Here is a 13401-nt window from a genome sequence, read left to right as displayed (position 1 = left end):
GGGCCTCGGTTTAACGTCTCATCCGAAAGACGGCATCTCCGACAGTGCGGCACTCCCTCAGCACTGCACTGGAGTGTCAGCCTAGGTGCCCATGCTTCTACCTATCAATTATCGCAGAGACAGCCAGCTGCTTTGCTAAAGATCAGATGGTGTGAACCAGCGAAGGAGCATCACGCAGTAAGCAGCATCTGTTTAAACAGTACAACTTCAAAGGGAGTTACCAAGGTCAACGAAGGCTGATTAGTAGCCCAGCATTAAAGCAAATCATTCACATCTCATCAAGCTCTTTCATTAAAGTCATAATTATACAAACCTGCAAAGAAGGACTAGAAGAGATTCATTTTAAGTGACTATTTTTTGCTGCGATTATTTTAGCAAAGGGTCCGGCTTGAAGTATTTTCATGCTCTGTTGGTGGTGACAAAAGCTGTAATGTTTGAACCCTTTCTGCTTGAATGCAATTTCTGTTATCGCAGTTTTTCAGTCATTGCTTGATGCTTACAAGGTCGGGCTCGACTTCTCAAGTCCTGCACTACGTACAAATCATATCTGCCCAATATTTAAACATTGTAACAAGGCAAATCCTCACGGCCTTCCCGGAGGAATGCAAATGATAGCTGTACCACGATTATTGAGACCTTGGGTGGATTCACACTTCCGCGGTACAGAAAAGGGTTTTCGGGTTCACTCGGAAGCTGCAATTATGACGGAAATTCTCCCTGAATCAGGAGTCGGAGCCCAATCTGATACCTCAGCCAAGGTGAGTAAGACCGCCAGGCACTGACCATCTCCAACGAGCGAGAGTCTAACCACCGCCCCTCGACATTCAACGGCATTCCCATCGCCGAATCCCCACCGTCATCATCATAGGCAGTCCCTCGAACGAGGATGACTTATTTCACAGATGTTTCAATGAAGGACCCGATGTTCCAGTCTTGAACTGCAATTGAGGGTGTGGAAGATGCCTGTGCAAGGATTTGTTTTATTGTGTGGTGAACGTTGCACACCAGCCACCACACGGGCTCAACAGAGCTAAGTCTTTATCCAGTGGCAAGGGTTAACCAAGATGACTGGAGACCTGCTCTGCTGCACGGACCTAGTGCGCACACATATCGCAGTGTGGGCTGGCCCGTGCTGCCCCTGGGCCCTCGGCTCTTCTGGGCTCAGTTATCTCATTCGCTGCACTTTTGCCCACGTTGTTCCAGGGCCCTGCCCTCCAGCTCTATTTATAGCCCTGACCTGCGGTGATGTTCTCGCACAGGTCGGGGCAGCGCGCGATGTTCCAGGGCCCTGCCCTCCAGCTCTGTTTATAGCCCTGACCTGCGGTGATGTTCTCGCACAGGTCGGGGCAGCCCGCGATGTTCCAGGACCCTGCCCTCCAGCTCTGTTTCATGGTGAATGGTCAATGGTGACCCACCGTCAACATCCTGGGGGTCACCATTGACCAGAAACTTAACTGGACCAGCCACATAAACACTGTGGCAACAAGAGCGGGTCAGCGGTGGGGTATTCTGCGGCGAGTGTCTCACTTTCTGACTCGGTCTAGGTTTTGGGACCCAATTTACACTCCGCGGTTAGCGTTGGTATGAGTGCACGCTGAGTGCTAACGTCTGAAAAGATCATTCAAAAGCAGAACCCACCAGCACAAATATGAACATTCTCTGACGCAGGTCATCTCATAATAAATTAGCATTTGTGAGTTGACGTGGATGAAGAATGTGTAACTTACCCAGCCAGCTTCTGCTCAAGTACACGGACACAAAAACAGGAGGGACGGTGAAGAAATCCACCACAGAATTCACTTCCAGCCAGAACCACAGCTTATCGTTTGCTGCAATAAACTGGAAGAGAAATGAGGGCATCGTCAGTTCAACATCCCCTCTCGTGACGGGGCTCGTTCAAAACATGGATAGAAACTTTACATACAGTGAGACATTTGAATAATATTCCGATCAATACAATGACGCGACGAGGTGCGGATTGCTGGACTTTTGGCAACAGTATTGTAAGATGTGGAAATCCTTCAAAGTCTTAACTGCCCAAACACAAGAGCAGGGAACTTGTCAACACCAGACCTCGAGAACAGAATTCACACACAACCGGAACACCTCCTCCAGCTGCCTGTGGGAAGGGTGGACCCTCCTTAGTTTTAGCTCCATGCCATCAGATACACACTTTTCTTTCACTCATTTTACATCGAGCGTTTTGGGCAAAATCAGCAACTGCCCATCAAGCAATTGGTGCAACATTCAGCCCATGCTGTGAGTTGAACCTGGACTTCCCAGTCAATGGGCAGTGCATGGTGGTACTGGGCTACTGCCAGGGTACGGGAATATAGCAGTTATGTTACTGGACCAGTAATCCAGAGGCCCGGACTAATAATCTGGAGACATGAGTTCAAATCCCACCATGGCAGCTGGGGAATATAAATTCAGTTAATTAAATAAATCTGGAATAAGTGACCAGTAATGTTGACCGTGAATTGTCGTAAAAACCCATCTGGTTCACTAATGCCCTTTCGGGAAGGAATTCTGCCATCCTTACCCAGTGTGGCCTATATGTGACTCCAGACCCACAGCAACGTGGTTGACTCTTAACTGCCCTCTGAAATGGCCCAGCGAGACACTCCGTTGTACAACAAAGTCAGCGCCGTGGGAGCACCTTCACCACACGGACTGCAGCGGTTCAAGACAGCGGCTCACCACCACCTTCTCAAGGGCAATTCAGAATGGGCAATAAATGCTGACCTTGCCAGCGACGCCCGCATCTCATGAACGAATAAAAAAGAAAAGAATGAGTTAAATCCACCGAACAGCCCGGCTCACAACCAATCAAATGCAGCCACACTGAGCTGACTCAAACGTCAAGTAGGCCTCTCAACTCCAGCCTGTCCAGGGACTGGGAAAGAAGTATCCAACCCCCGCACTACTTGGAATAAAGCATAAGCCCTGCTTACTATTTGATTGTATTGTTGTTGAGTGGAAAACAAAAGAGGGACATCAGAATAACCCTGTGCCTGCCCTGCAGATAGCAAATGTTAACATGCAAATTCAGCTCGGATCAAAACTGTGTGCAGGATCCGTAACAAGATTCACCACACAGGCAGATGATGCACAAGGTCGTTCTTAATTTGTGAACTCGACCATGTTAAAACTCTGATCAGGATATGAAGAAAGGTCGGGTTCGATGTCATTCTGCGGACATTACGCAGTTCATTTAGAAAATAAATATGAGACAAGGCATAATTTTGAATTTTAAATTGGAATTTTTTTTTAATCCGTTTTCTAAAATAAAAATCCCAAGTAATTATGAATTTGCAATTGAAAGACGGAACCTCAGATGACCTGTGTTGTGTCTGTAATGCACTTATGAATGACTCCACAAGGCAATGTGTTGTACTCAAACTGTAGTGACCTTGGTCCTTTATTTGTAACTGCAGGGTGAGGCACAAGACATGGTGGGCAGCCTTTCATACTGGGTCCTGCACACCTATGCAGGTGACCCTCAGGTCTCCCACTGCAGTGCCCTCTCGTGGACAGTCTCTGCCACAGGGGCAGGAAACCCTGGTCTTCACCAGTTGCACTCTCTAGTGGTGCCGGCATAGTATGTACACAGTGTAAATCTTACTGATCGTACATCAGGTAACAAGTCTCCATCTTATGCAACTATACAGTGACTACACAGAGAGTATATCTATAGTCTGCATATGTAACAACCTGATTCCATTAATGTCACAGAGGGCAGTTCTACAGGGATCACATTGTAGAATGGTTTGAAGATTCTAATGCATTGCAGCATATTGGGAGACAAATCCTCCAATGCCCAAACCGGCTTGTAGAGGATTCAACTCCCGGGCAGAATTATTGACTTTGAACTTGATTGCCCTCATTGGGGTGCATAGGGGCCATCCAACCCCCTAAATTAGGCCATACTGGAGTCACAGAATGGTCCATCTCCATGGGCTGGGAAAACCATCCCAACACACAGCTTCCACCATCCAAACAGCGACTGCCACTGACAGTGGCTGTGTTGGAGAGTGCAGCCGAAAAAATCCCATCCCACCAGGCTGGTCGGAAAGGAACGGGGATTCTCCTGCAGGAAAGTGCTGGCAAATCCCGCAGGTTTAGTCAAACTGAGTCGTACAATCGTACAGCGCCTGAAGGAAGCCATTTGGCCCGTCGTGGCTGTGCTTTTTGAAAAGAGCTACCCCGACTAGTCCCACTCCCTCTGCTCTTTTCCCCATAGCCATGCAATTTTCCCCCCTTCCGACTATTCATCAATTCGGAAAAGCAAGCAGGCATAAAACAACCAGCGTGTCATTCCCAACAATGGGAGACAAGATTGGAAAGTGATTTGGGCGGGGGGGAGGATTGGTGTGGAGATTCAGGCATTGCTGCAGTAACAAACAAAAAGGCTGTAATGGATAGACTGTAGATTAGTTAAAATATTACATAGATCTGAAAATCGGGATTAGATGGATAGCTCTTTTTCGGCCGGCGTGGACACAACGGGCTGAATGGCCTCCTTCTTGCCATAAATTTTTTTGATTCTATCTGTCTGAGATGATCTGGGTTTTATCCACCTCTGACACCTTGGTTCTTCATACCCACCCTGAGTGCCTGGTTTAGGCAGCAGGACAGTCACCATTAGCCCCACTTCCTGCTCATAGCCATGTGTAAGTAAGGACCTCTGAGCCAGATTTCCTCCACACCCCCACAGAGCCAGTTGGAAACACGACACCTTCTCGGGAAATACGGGCTACCGATTATCAGGATTACAACTGGAGTCTTGCCAGTCAGTAATACAATGCCACGATCCTGGAGCAACTGGATCAACGAGCATTAGTTGTCTTGGAATGTATCCCTCCCTGATTATTCCTTGGGTAAAAGAGCTTGGCTCTCACACGGAAACTGTGATGTCCTAAGAAACTTAATACTGAACCACAAGCAGACCTCCTGTGGCATTGCTCACACCAGGTAAGAGGACCGGCTCTTAATTCGCGAACATTATATCCATGTTAGACACAATGTAGTCGCCGTTAAGGGGAATCTGTGGGTAAACTGGCCACAGCAGCCTAATGCTGAGCATAATCACAACCCAAGACCACTTGGAGGATAATTGCTCTGAGATACTGCCTGAGATGAATTAGAAGGTATTTCCTGTTACCTCAGAAGTGTTGCTGAAACAAAGAGGACATGGCTCTTTTTAAGGGATGATACCGAAATTTGCACAGACGTATAATATAATGGCTAATTTCCTGCGGCCCTGTGCACTCCTTGTTACTTGGAGGAACTAATCTGTATTTTAGCTGTCTTTTTTGCATTGGGTCAAAAAGGTGGGCAAATCGGGGCCAATCGAACCCACAGCACTCCCAGTGCTTGGAGGGCTGAATAACAGGTGCTGCAGCATTACTTATTAGACTAATAGAAGCATGCGTTACTGTTATACTTCAGGTGATAACTCAGTGTCACAAAATCATGTCAACAGGAAATAGGCGTGACAAACCGGAAGTCTCAATAATCTTACAGCAGAATATATATTTACATTATATACATAAATATTCAACTATACACTTCATCGTGTAGAAAGACTGGATGAAGCTGACTTCCTTTGGCAATAAGTTGGAAACAAAATATTCCCTAAATTGGTCTGTTTAAAACTAAGAACCTGCCGAGCAATGTTCCCGGTAAGCTGCGATTTGATCTGCGTGGCCTGTTTTTTTTAATGCGCGGTGTAATGTATTCGCTTCATGGGTTCTTTGCTTAAGCATTCATAGTAACACATTGCTATTAAGAATGAGTTGGTTTATTAACACGGGTTTAACAACCGCAACACACATTGCCAGTTCATCCACTAGGCTCACAACTGCAAACCTCATCGTGGATCCCCTAAACTCAACTGGCTGGGGTTTTATTGAGACTTGTGAACATCACGTGACTGGCTAAGCCACTCACAATTCAACAGCTCTACAATCCTGTCAGCATACTCTCAGATGCATACATTACACACGGTCCCTTTAAATGTCTGCGCATGTGCGGTATTTTCAATGTAAAAGCCAGTGAGCGGCCTGCACAGGATCCTTCAGGCTACTGTGCGGCCCCGCGCGCGCGCACCTTAACGAGAATATTGCTGCCCAATCTTCATGCATACGGTTCCATTCCAAATACAACTCAAGTCGATTAAATTAGTTCTCACCCGCAGTCCGAAGTACAGTAGGAAGAATACGTTGAATGCCATGTCAATCTGCAACGTGAAATCATCGTAGAAATTCTGACAGGATTCTATTGGGCTGGCAAAACACAGGAAAGGAAGGTTTATTACAAATCGGAACAAAACGACACACAGAAAATATAAGCCACAATGAAACATTTTCAGTCCTCATTTACATTCCTAAATAGCAACAGGCTTTATCCCTGTCATTTTTCCACGTAAACTGTTTTAATATTACACATATATGAGGAGAGAGCATCCGATATCAGGGAATACCAAAAATGCATCAGGAATATATGGGATTTGCTGTAAAAGAAGGAACATGCAAAAACAAAGAGAGTACAAAGCAGATATCAATCCAGAATGTTGTTGGTCCTTGATTAACCCTTAAAGGACTGAAAATTTAAAACTCATTTTAAAAATGACCAAAATGCACTGTTTCGATTCTGCAAACATGGAAAACCTATCAGTTCACCATAGTGCACACTTAATGTGGAGTGCTGCAAAACACCAATATACTAAATCGTTGCAGAAATAGTATGTGCAATAGCAGTGCTTTAAGGGTTACTTCATGCAGGATTGTTTTTTCTCAATATGAGAAGCAGCCATAGCAAATGCTAAGATATAGAATCTCTTCATGTGTATCAGGCACCAGGTATTGACAAAATGTGTATCTTAACACATGCAATTTGTACAAAACAAATTATAATTACAACACTCCCAAACTTGACTCTCCAGAAACATTTATATCCCCCCACCAGTACACAGGTTGCAGGCCAGTCAATGATATTCGAGGGCTCTTCAAACTAATGCAACGGTTGAAAAGTATTCAACCCAAAACTGCACGTGCAAACTGGCACGCTCACCGAAACGCACTTCCAAGTTGACGTAATGGTTTAACTGAAGACCATTCTAAAAATGTTTTGTAATCAAATTCTGAAAAGGTGTAATATTTTCAGTCTTTTAGTTCCTTTCTGCAATGACTCTCGAGTTATGCCTGTTTTAGGTCTACATAGCAGCTTTATATGGGAAGACATGAATTAAATACCAATGTTGGGCATGCAGAAATAGAAAATGGTAGAAATACCCAGCGATGCATAGCTCTGATGAAGAATTCAAGTCAAACTATTGACTGACCCTTTCTCCTTCCCCCAGTGCTGGTCAACCCGCTTTATATTTCCAACATTTTACATTTTTAGGTCAGATTTTCAAAATTAGCATTTTTGTTTCCGTCTGTCCCCTGGACCCATCTCACTTCCTGCTCACAAGGGAGTTTTATATGCACTGCTGGATGTCCCATGGCATTGCTCGTGCTAATCATGGACTGCCTTACGGTGGGAGTATTATACAGGTCGAGCGTCCGAAATCCTGAAACCTCGGGACTGAGGCCGTTCCGCATTTCGGGTATTTCGGATTTCGGATCGTCTTTGCGGAAACCTGGGCCGAGGCAGGGGAGGGGATGGGGGGCCGTGGACCTGAGGGGGGGGGCCCAAGGTGGGGGGCTGAGGCGGTGGGAGGTAGGGGGACCCACGGGGGGGGGGGGGGGCCGAGGCGGGGGCAAGTGGGGGTAGGTCGGGGGCCAAGGGAGGTGCTGAGGTAGGGGGAGGTCTGTGGGGGGCAAGGCTGGGGAGGGGGGGTCGGGGGGCTGAGGGGGTCTGGGGCTAAGGTGGGGGGCTGAGGCGGTGGGAGGTAGGGGGGCCCATGGGGGGAGAGGCCGAGGTGGGGGGGGGCAGAGTCGGGGGAGGGGTCGGGGGCCGAGTGGGCGGGCCGAGGCGGGTGGCCGAGAGAGGGGCTGAGGTAGGGGGAGGTCTGGGGGGGGGGGCGAGGCTGGGCAGGGGGGTCGGGGGGCTGAGGGGGTCTGGGGCTAAGGTGGGGGGCTGAGGCGGTGGGAGGTAGGGGGGCCCATGGGGGGAGAGGCCGAGGTGGGGGGGGGGCAGAGTCGGGGGAGGGGTCGGGGGCCGAGTGGGCGGGCCGAGGCGGGTGGCCGAGAGAGGGGCTGAGGTAGGGGGAGGTCTGGGGGGGGGGGGCGAGGCTGGGCAGGGGGGTCGGGGGGCTGAGGGGGTCTGGGGCTAAGGTGGGGGGCTGAGGCGGTGGGAGGTAGGGGGGCCCATGGGGGGAATGGCCGAGGTGGGGGGGGGGGGGGGGAGAGTCGGGGGAGGGGTCGGGGGCCGAGTGGGCGGGCTGAGGCGGGTGGCCGAGGGAGGGGCTGAGGTAGGGGGGGTCGGGTGGGTCCGAGGCTGGGGGCCGAGGAGGGGGTCCAAGGCGGTGAGTCCAGATTTCGGAACATCTTCCGGTTTCCAGACGACCCCGCCATGGATTGGCCCGGTGTCCGGATTCTGGAGCGTTCCGAATTTCCAAACTCCGGACTTCAGACACTGAACCTGTACCAATACACAATGTACATTAATCTGCTGCTCAGGTGGATCTGTGCTAAACCTGGTCTATACCTGAAGGCCAATAATTACTGCAAGTAAATACAGCTCGAGGCCACTCAGAATTCAGTTGTGTTTTGGTTCGGGAACTTGGCACGTGGGAATACGTCAGTCAATTACCGGTGGAGTAATCTGCCATCGTGTAAGCTGAGATTTGTGTTGTATGCGCTTGTACAACGACTGTTGCAATGTATTATCTGTAAGCGCTGAGGTACTTTTAAACATTTTACTCGCGGCTCTCCCATGCTATTGCTCACAGCAAGTCAGCTGACAATGCAAACATCAGAATTATTCCTGATAATTGTCAAACTCGGTGGAGCAATATCCCTTTAAGCTCACAACATATAATTGTTGGCCAATCAAAAGTTTAGTTATTGTTTGGCCATGGAACTTTGCAGGATACAATGTGCCTGTTGGCTTCAGGCTGCAGTTCAGAAGCACAAAGCTTGTCTTGCATCCATTACCAAGAGTGAGGACAGGAGAGCGACTCCACTGAAGAGCCATTTTGGTATATGTAATGTATGCACCTGTGAGTATGCTCACAGGTTTGTAGAGCAGTCGGTTCCATTATTTAACTAAATTTTAATTTGACTTTATATGTTTTAAGGTTTAATTTGTTTTAATTGCTGGGTTTTTAGTGTCCCCCTCCCCTTTTATAGGGGGGGGCACTTGTAAAATTTATGATTTTATTGCCCCCAAAAAATCACAAAAAAAACAAAAAAAGTCACATAAAAAAACAAAAAAAAACAAAAAAAGGGCAGTTGAAAAATGTTTGGCGTGTCCTCCAGATTGGTTGGCACTTGACTTAACTGGTTAATTTTGTCTCCAATCAAAAGAGTTGTAGAGCAGTCGGTTCCATTATTTAAAGGGGCTGCTCCTCAATTTCTGGTTGCACTTCAGTCCCACACTCCTGATCTTTGGGCACCCTGTGCGGAGGGGAGCGGGTAGGTCCGAGGGCCTCCTCGTAGGACTGCTCCTGGGCACGGCCAAGGGTGCCATCAGCCAGTCCAGGCAGCGGGCGGTCGAGGGGGTCGTTCAGCCCGACTGCCTGCCTCTCTTCCGTGCTTACATCCGGGCCAGAGTGTCCTTGGAGATGGAGCACGTGGTGTCCACCGGTACGTTCGCGGCCTTCAGTGAGAGGTGGGCACCGGAGTGACTGGAGTGCATCATCACCCCCGGCAACCAAATGTTAATTTGATTTTATATGTTTTAAAGTTTAATTTGTTTTAGTTGCCGGGTTTTAGTGTCCCCCTCCCCTTTTATAGGGAGCACTTGTATATATATCTCTTGTTTTACTGCCCAAAAGAAAAAACAAAAAAAACCCACAAAAATCACAAAGAAAAACAAAAAAAAAGGGCATGTGAAAAGTGTTTAGAGTGTCCCCCAGATCGGGGGGGCACTTGATTTAATGTTTATTTTGTGTCCCCAAAAAGAGTTGTAGAGCAGTCGCTCCACCGGTACGCTCGCGGCCTTTCGCGAGAGGTGGGCACCGGAAGGACTGGAGTGCATCATCACCCCGGCAACCAAATTTGAATTTGATCCATTTACCGTTAAAAGTTTGATTTGTTTATTTTGTCGGTTTAAGGGGCACTTGATTATTGTTTCAACAATAAAATAATTGTAGAGCTGTTGCATTGTGAGTGGCTTAGCCAGTCACGTGATGTTTACAAGACTCAATAAAACCCCAGCCAGTTGGGTCCAGGTCATCCACGATGAGGTATGCAGTTGTGAGCCTAGTGGATGAACTGGTAATGTGTAGTATGATTGTTAAACCTTTGTTAATAAACCAACTGATTCTTAATAGCAATGTGTTGCTATGAATTCTTAAGCAAAGAACCCATGAAGCAAATACATTACAGTATACAACAGCCGATATATGTTTTCTGCTCACTGCACACGATGTGAAGTGGCAGTGGGTGGAGCGGAGCTTGGTAATTCTGCTGAATAACATTCGGTTCATAAACATAAGAACATAAGAATTAGGAACAGGAGTAGGCCATCTAGCCCCTCGAGCCTGCTCCGCCATTCAACATGAGATCATGGCTGATCTGGCCGTGGACTCAGCTCCACTTACCCGCCCGCTCCCCGTAACCCTTAATTCCCTTATTGGTTAAAAATCTATCTATCTGTGATTTGAATACAGTCAATGAGCTAGCCTCAACTGCTTCCTTGGGCAGAGAATTCCACAGATTCACAACCCTCTGGGAGAAGAAATTCCTTCTCAACTCGGTTTTAAATTGGCTCCCCCCGTATTTTGAGGCTGTGCCTCCGAGGTCTAGTCTCCCCGACCAGTGGAAACAACCTCTCTGCCTCTATCTTGTCTATCCCTTTCATTATTTTAAATGTTTCTATAAGATCACCCCTCATCCTTCTGAACTCCAACGAGTAAAGACCCAGTCTACTCAATCTATCATCATAAGGTAACCCCCTCATCTCCGGAATCAGCCTAGTGAATCGTCTCTGTACCCCCTCCAAAGCTAGTATATCCTTCCTTAAGTAAGGTGACCAAAACTGCATGCAGTACTCCAGGTGCGGCCTCACCAATACCCTATACAGTTGCAGCAGGACCTCCCTGCTTTTGTACTCCATCCCTCTCGCAATGAAGGCCAACATTCCATTCGCCTTCCTGATTACCTGCTGCACCTGCAAACTAACTTTTTGGGATTCATGCACAAGGACCCCCAGGTCCCTCTGCACCGCAGCATGTTGTAATTTCTCCCCATTCAAATAATATTCCCTTTTACTGTTTTTTTTCCCAAGGTGGATGACCTTACATTTTCCGACATTGTAGTCCATCTGCCAACCTTAGCCCATTCACTTAACCTATCTAAATCTCCTTGCAGCCTCTCTGTGTCCTCTACACAACCCGCTTTCCCACTAATCTTTGTGTCATCTGCAAATTTTGTTACACTACACTCTGTCCTCTCTTCCAGGTCATCTATGTATATTGTAAACAATTGTGGTCCCAGCACCGATCCCTGTGGCACACCACTAACCACCGATTTCCAACCTGAAAAGGACCCATGTATCCCGACTCTCTGCTTTCTGTTAGCTAGCTAATTCTCTATCCATGCTAATACATTTCCTCTGACTCCGCGTACCTTTATCTTCTGCAGTAATCTTTTGTGTGGCACCTTATCGAATGCCTTTTGGAAATCTAAATACACCACATCCATCGGTACACCTCTATCCACCATGCTCGTTATATCCTCAAAGAAGCTGCTTTAGTCTAGGGAAAGTTATTGAGAAAGGAAGGCTAAAATTGGGGGGGAGGGGGGAGCTGTTATATAGGAACCAGAACGGGAAAGTCACTGAAGTTGTGATGGTTGCATGGGAAGGAAGATAATAACAAGATGGAGAGAAAGAAACAATGTTGTGGGCAAGAAGAGGACCTGGTCTTAACAACTGTCGAAAATATACATTCTATTCAGCTACTTCCAGTTATTGTTGACATTCCAGTGATGTCATGGAATCACAGAATGGTTAGCACAGAAGGAGGCCATTCAGCCCGTCGAGCCCATGCCGGCTCTCTGCAAGAGCACTTCAGCTAGTCCCACTCCCCCGCCCTTTCCCCATAGCCCTGAAAATGTGTTTCCTTCAGGTACTTATCCAATTCCCTTTTGAAAGTCGCGATTGAATCTGCCTCCACCACCCTTTCTGGCAGCGCATTCCAGATCCTAACCACTCGCTGCGCAATGAAGTCTTTTCCCATGTGGCCTTTTGTTCTTCTGCCAATCACCTTAAATCTGTGTCCTAAGGTTCTCCGCCCTTCTGCCAATGGGAACAGGTTCTCTCTATCGGCTGTGTCCGGACCCCCACGATTTTGAAATCAGTCCATCGGTTGAGAGCCTACTGCGTGAGGAGGAAAGGGGAGAGAGAGGAAGAGGAGAGACCCTCTACACAATCCTTGGAGGGAGTGTTTGCTTGTGGAGCTGTGAATTCTGCGTACAACAGTTCAGTCACTGACTTGCACAAATCCTGTGAGCCTCGAACAATGTGTAAGTCCTGCCATGAAAATAATAACATGCACAGGCCCGAGTAGCAATATGGAATTGAAGAACCTATCCTCACAGTGCACAGAGGCTGGCACAGAGCGGGGCATTGATCCGAGTGCGCGCACTAATATTGATTGACCGATTTAGACAAGCGAATACGTAAAGCTGCGATGTTTCACAAGTTGGATTATGTGGCTTTGAGGTGCAAAATGCAATTAATTAAAATCACTAAAACGATTTTGACATTTTCAAAGCATGTTCATTTGCAATAGGATATTGAGATTATAGAAATACATATTCATTATCAATGCTGCAATATTCCTCCCTGCTCATAATATAGCCAGGAACTCGATCCTTACAAGCTGCCCATTGCAATCTGTAAATAGCACATTCTCTTATGACCTCGATCTAAACTAGGCAGAACTAGCTTTTTAATAAAAGAAAAAAAAAACAATCAGCTTCTCTCAGCCCTCCAATTGTATCAATAACACATCTGCACTGGACGAATAACTGCGCTCCTCAAATTCTGCCCTCTTGAGCATCCCTGATATAATCGCTCAGCCATCGGTGGCCATGCCTTCAGCTGCCTGGGCCCTAAGCTCTGGAACTCCCTCCCTAAACCTCTCTGCCTCTCTTTCCTCCTTTAAGATGCTCCTTAAAACCTACCTCCTTGACCAAGCCTTTGGTAATCCGCTGTAATTTCTTCTTATGCAGCTCGGTGTCAAATTTATTTTGTCTTATAACACTGCTGTGAAGCGCCTCGGGA

The 13401-nt window shown here is 47.4% G+C and overlaps 1 protein-coding gene across 6 annotated transcripts in view; it reads right to left on the bottom strand.

Moving 5' to 3' along the window:
• kcnma1a (potassium large conductance calcium-activated channel, subfamily M, alpha member 1a) overlaps window positions 1–13401 on the bottom strand; it is a 1078477-nt gene that overhangs the window by 482214 nt on the left and 582862 nt on the right. For all 6 annotated transcript variants that reach the window (XR_011588354.1, XM_070865680.1, XM_070865679.1 and 3 more), the window contains exons 4-5: window positions 6194–6287; window positions 1728–1839 (exon numbers count right to left, since the gene is read on the bottom strand). Coding sequence is in view for 5 of the 6 variants with exons in the window: in XM_070865680.1 (XP_070721781.1) it covers window positions 1728–1839; window positions 6194–6287 (206 nt within the window). In the remaining variant the exon portion in view is untranslated. The remainder of the gene's footprint in view (window positions 1–1727; window positions 1840–6193; window positions 6288–13401) is intronic.

Source organism: Pristiophorus japonicus, chromosome 22 (assembly GCF_044704955.1).
Source record: "Pristiophorus japonicus isolate sPriJap1 chromosome 22, sPriJap1.hap1, whole genome shotgun sequence".
Taxonomy (NCBI): domain Eukaryota; kingdom Metazoa; phylum Chordata; class Chondrichthyes; family Pristiophoridae; genus Pristiophorus; species Pristiophorus japonicus.
The sequence above is the reverse complement of the archived record's forward strand: the minus strand, read 5'-3'. Positions and strand labels throughout refer to the sequence as shown.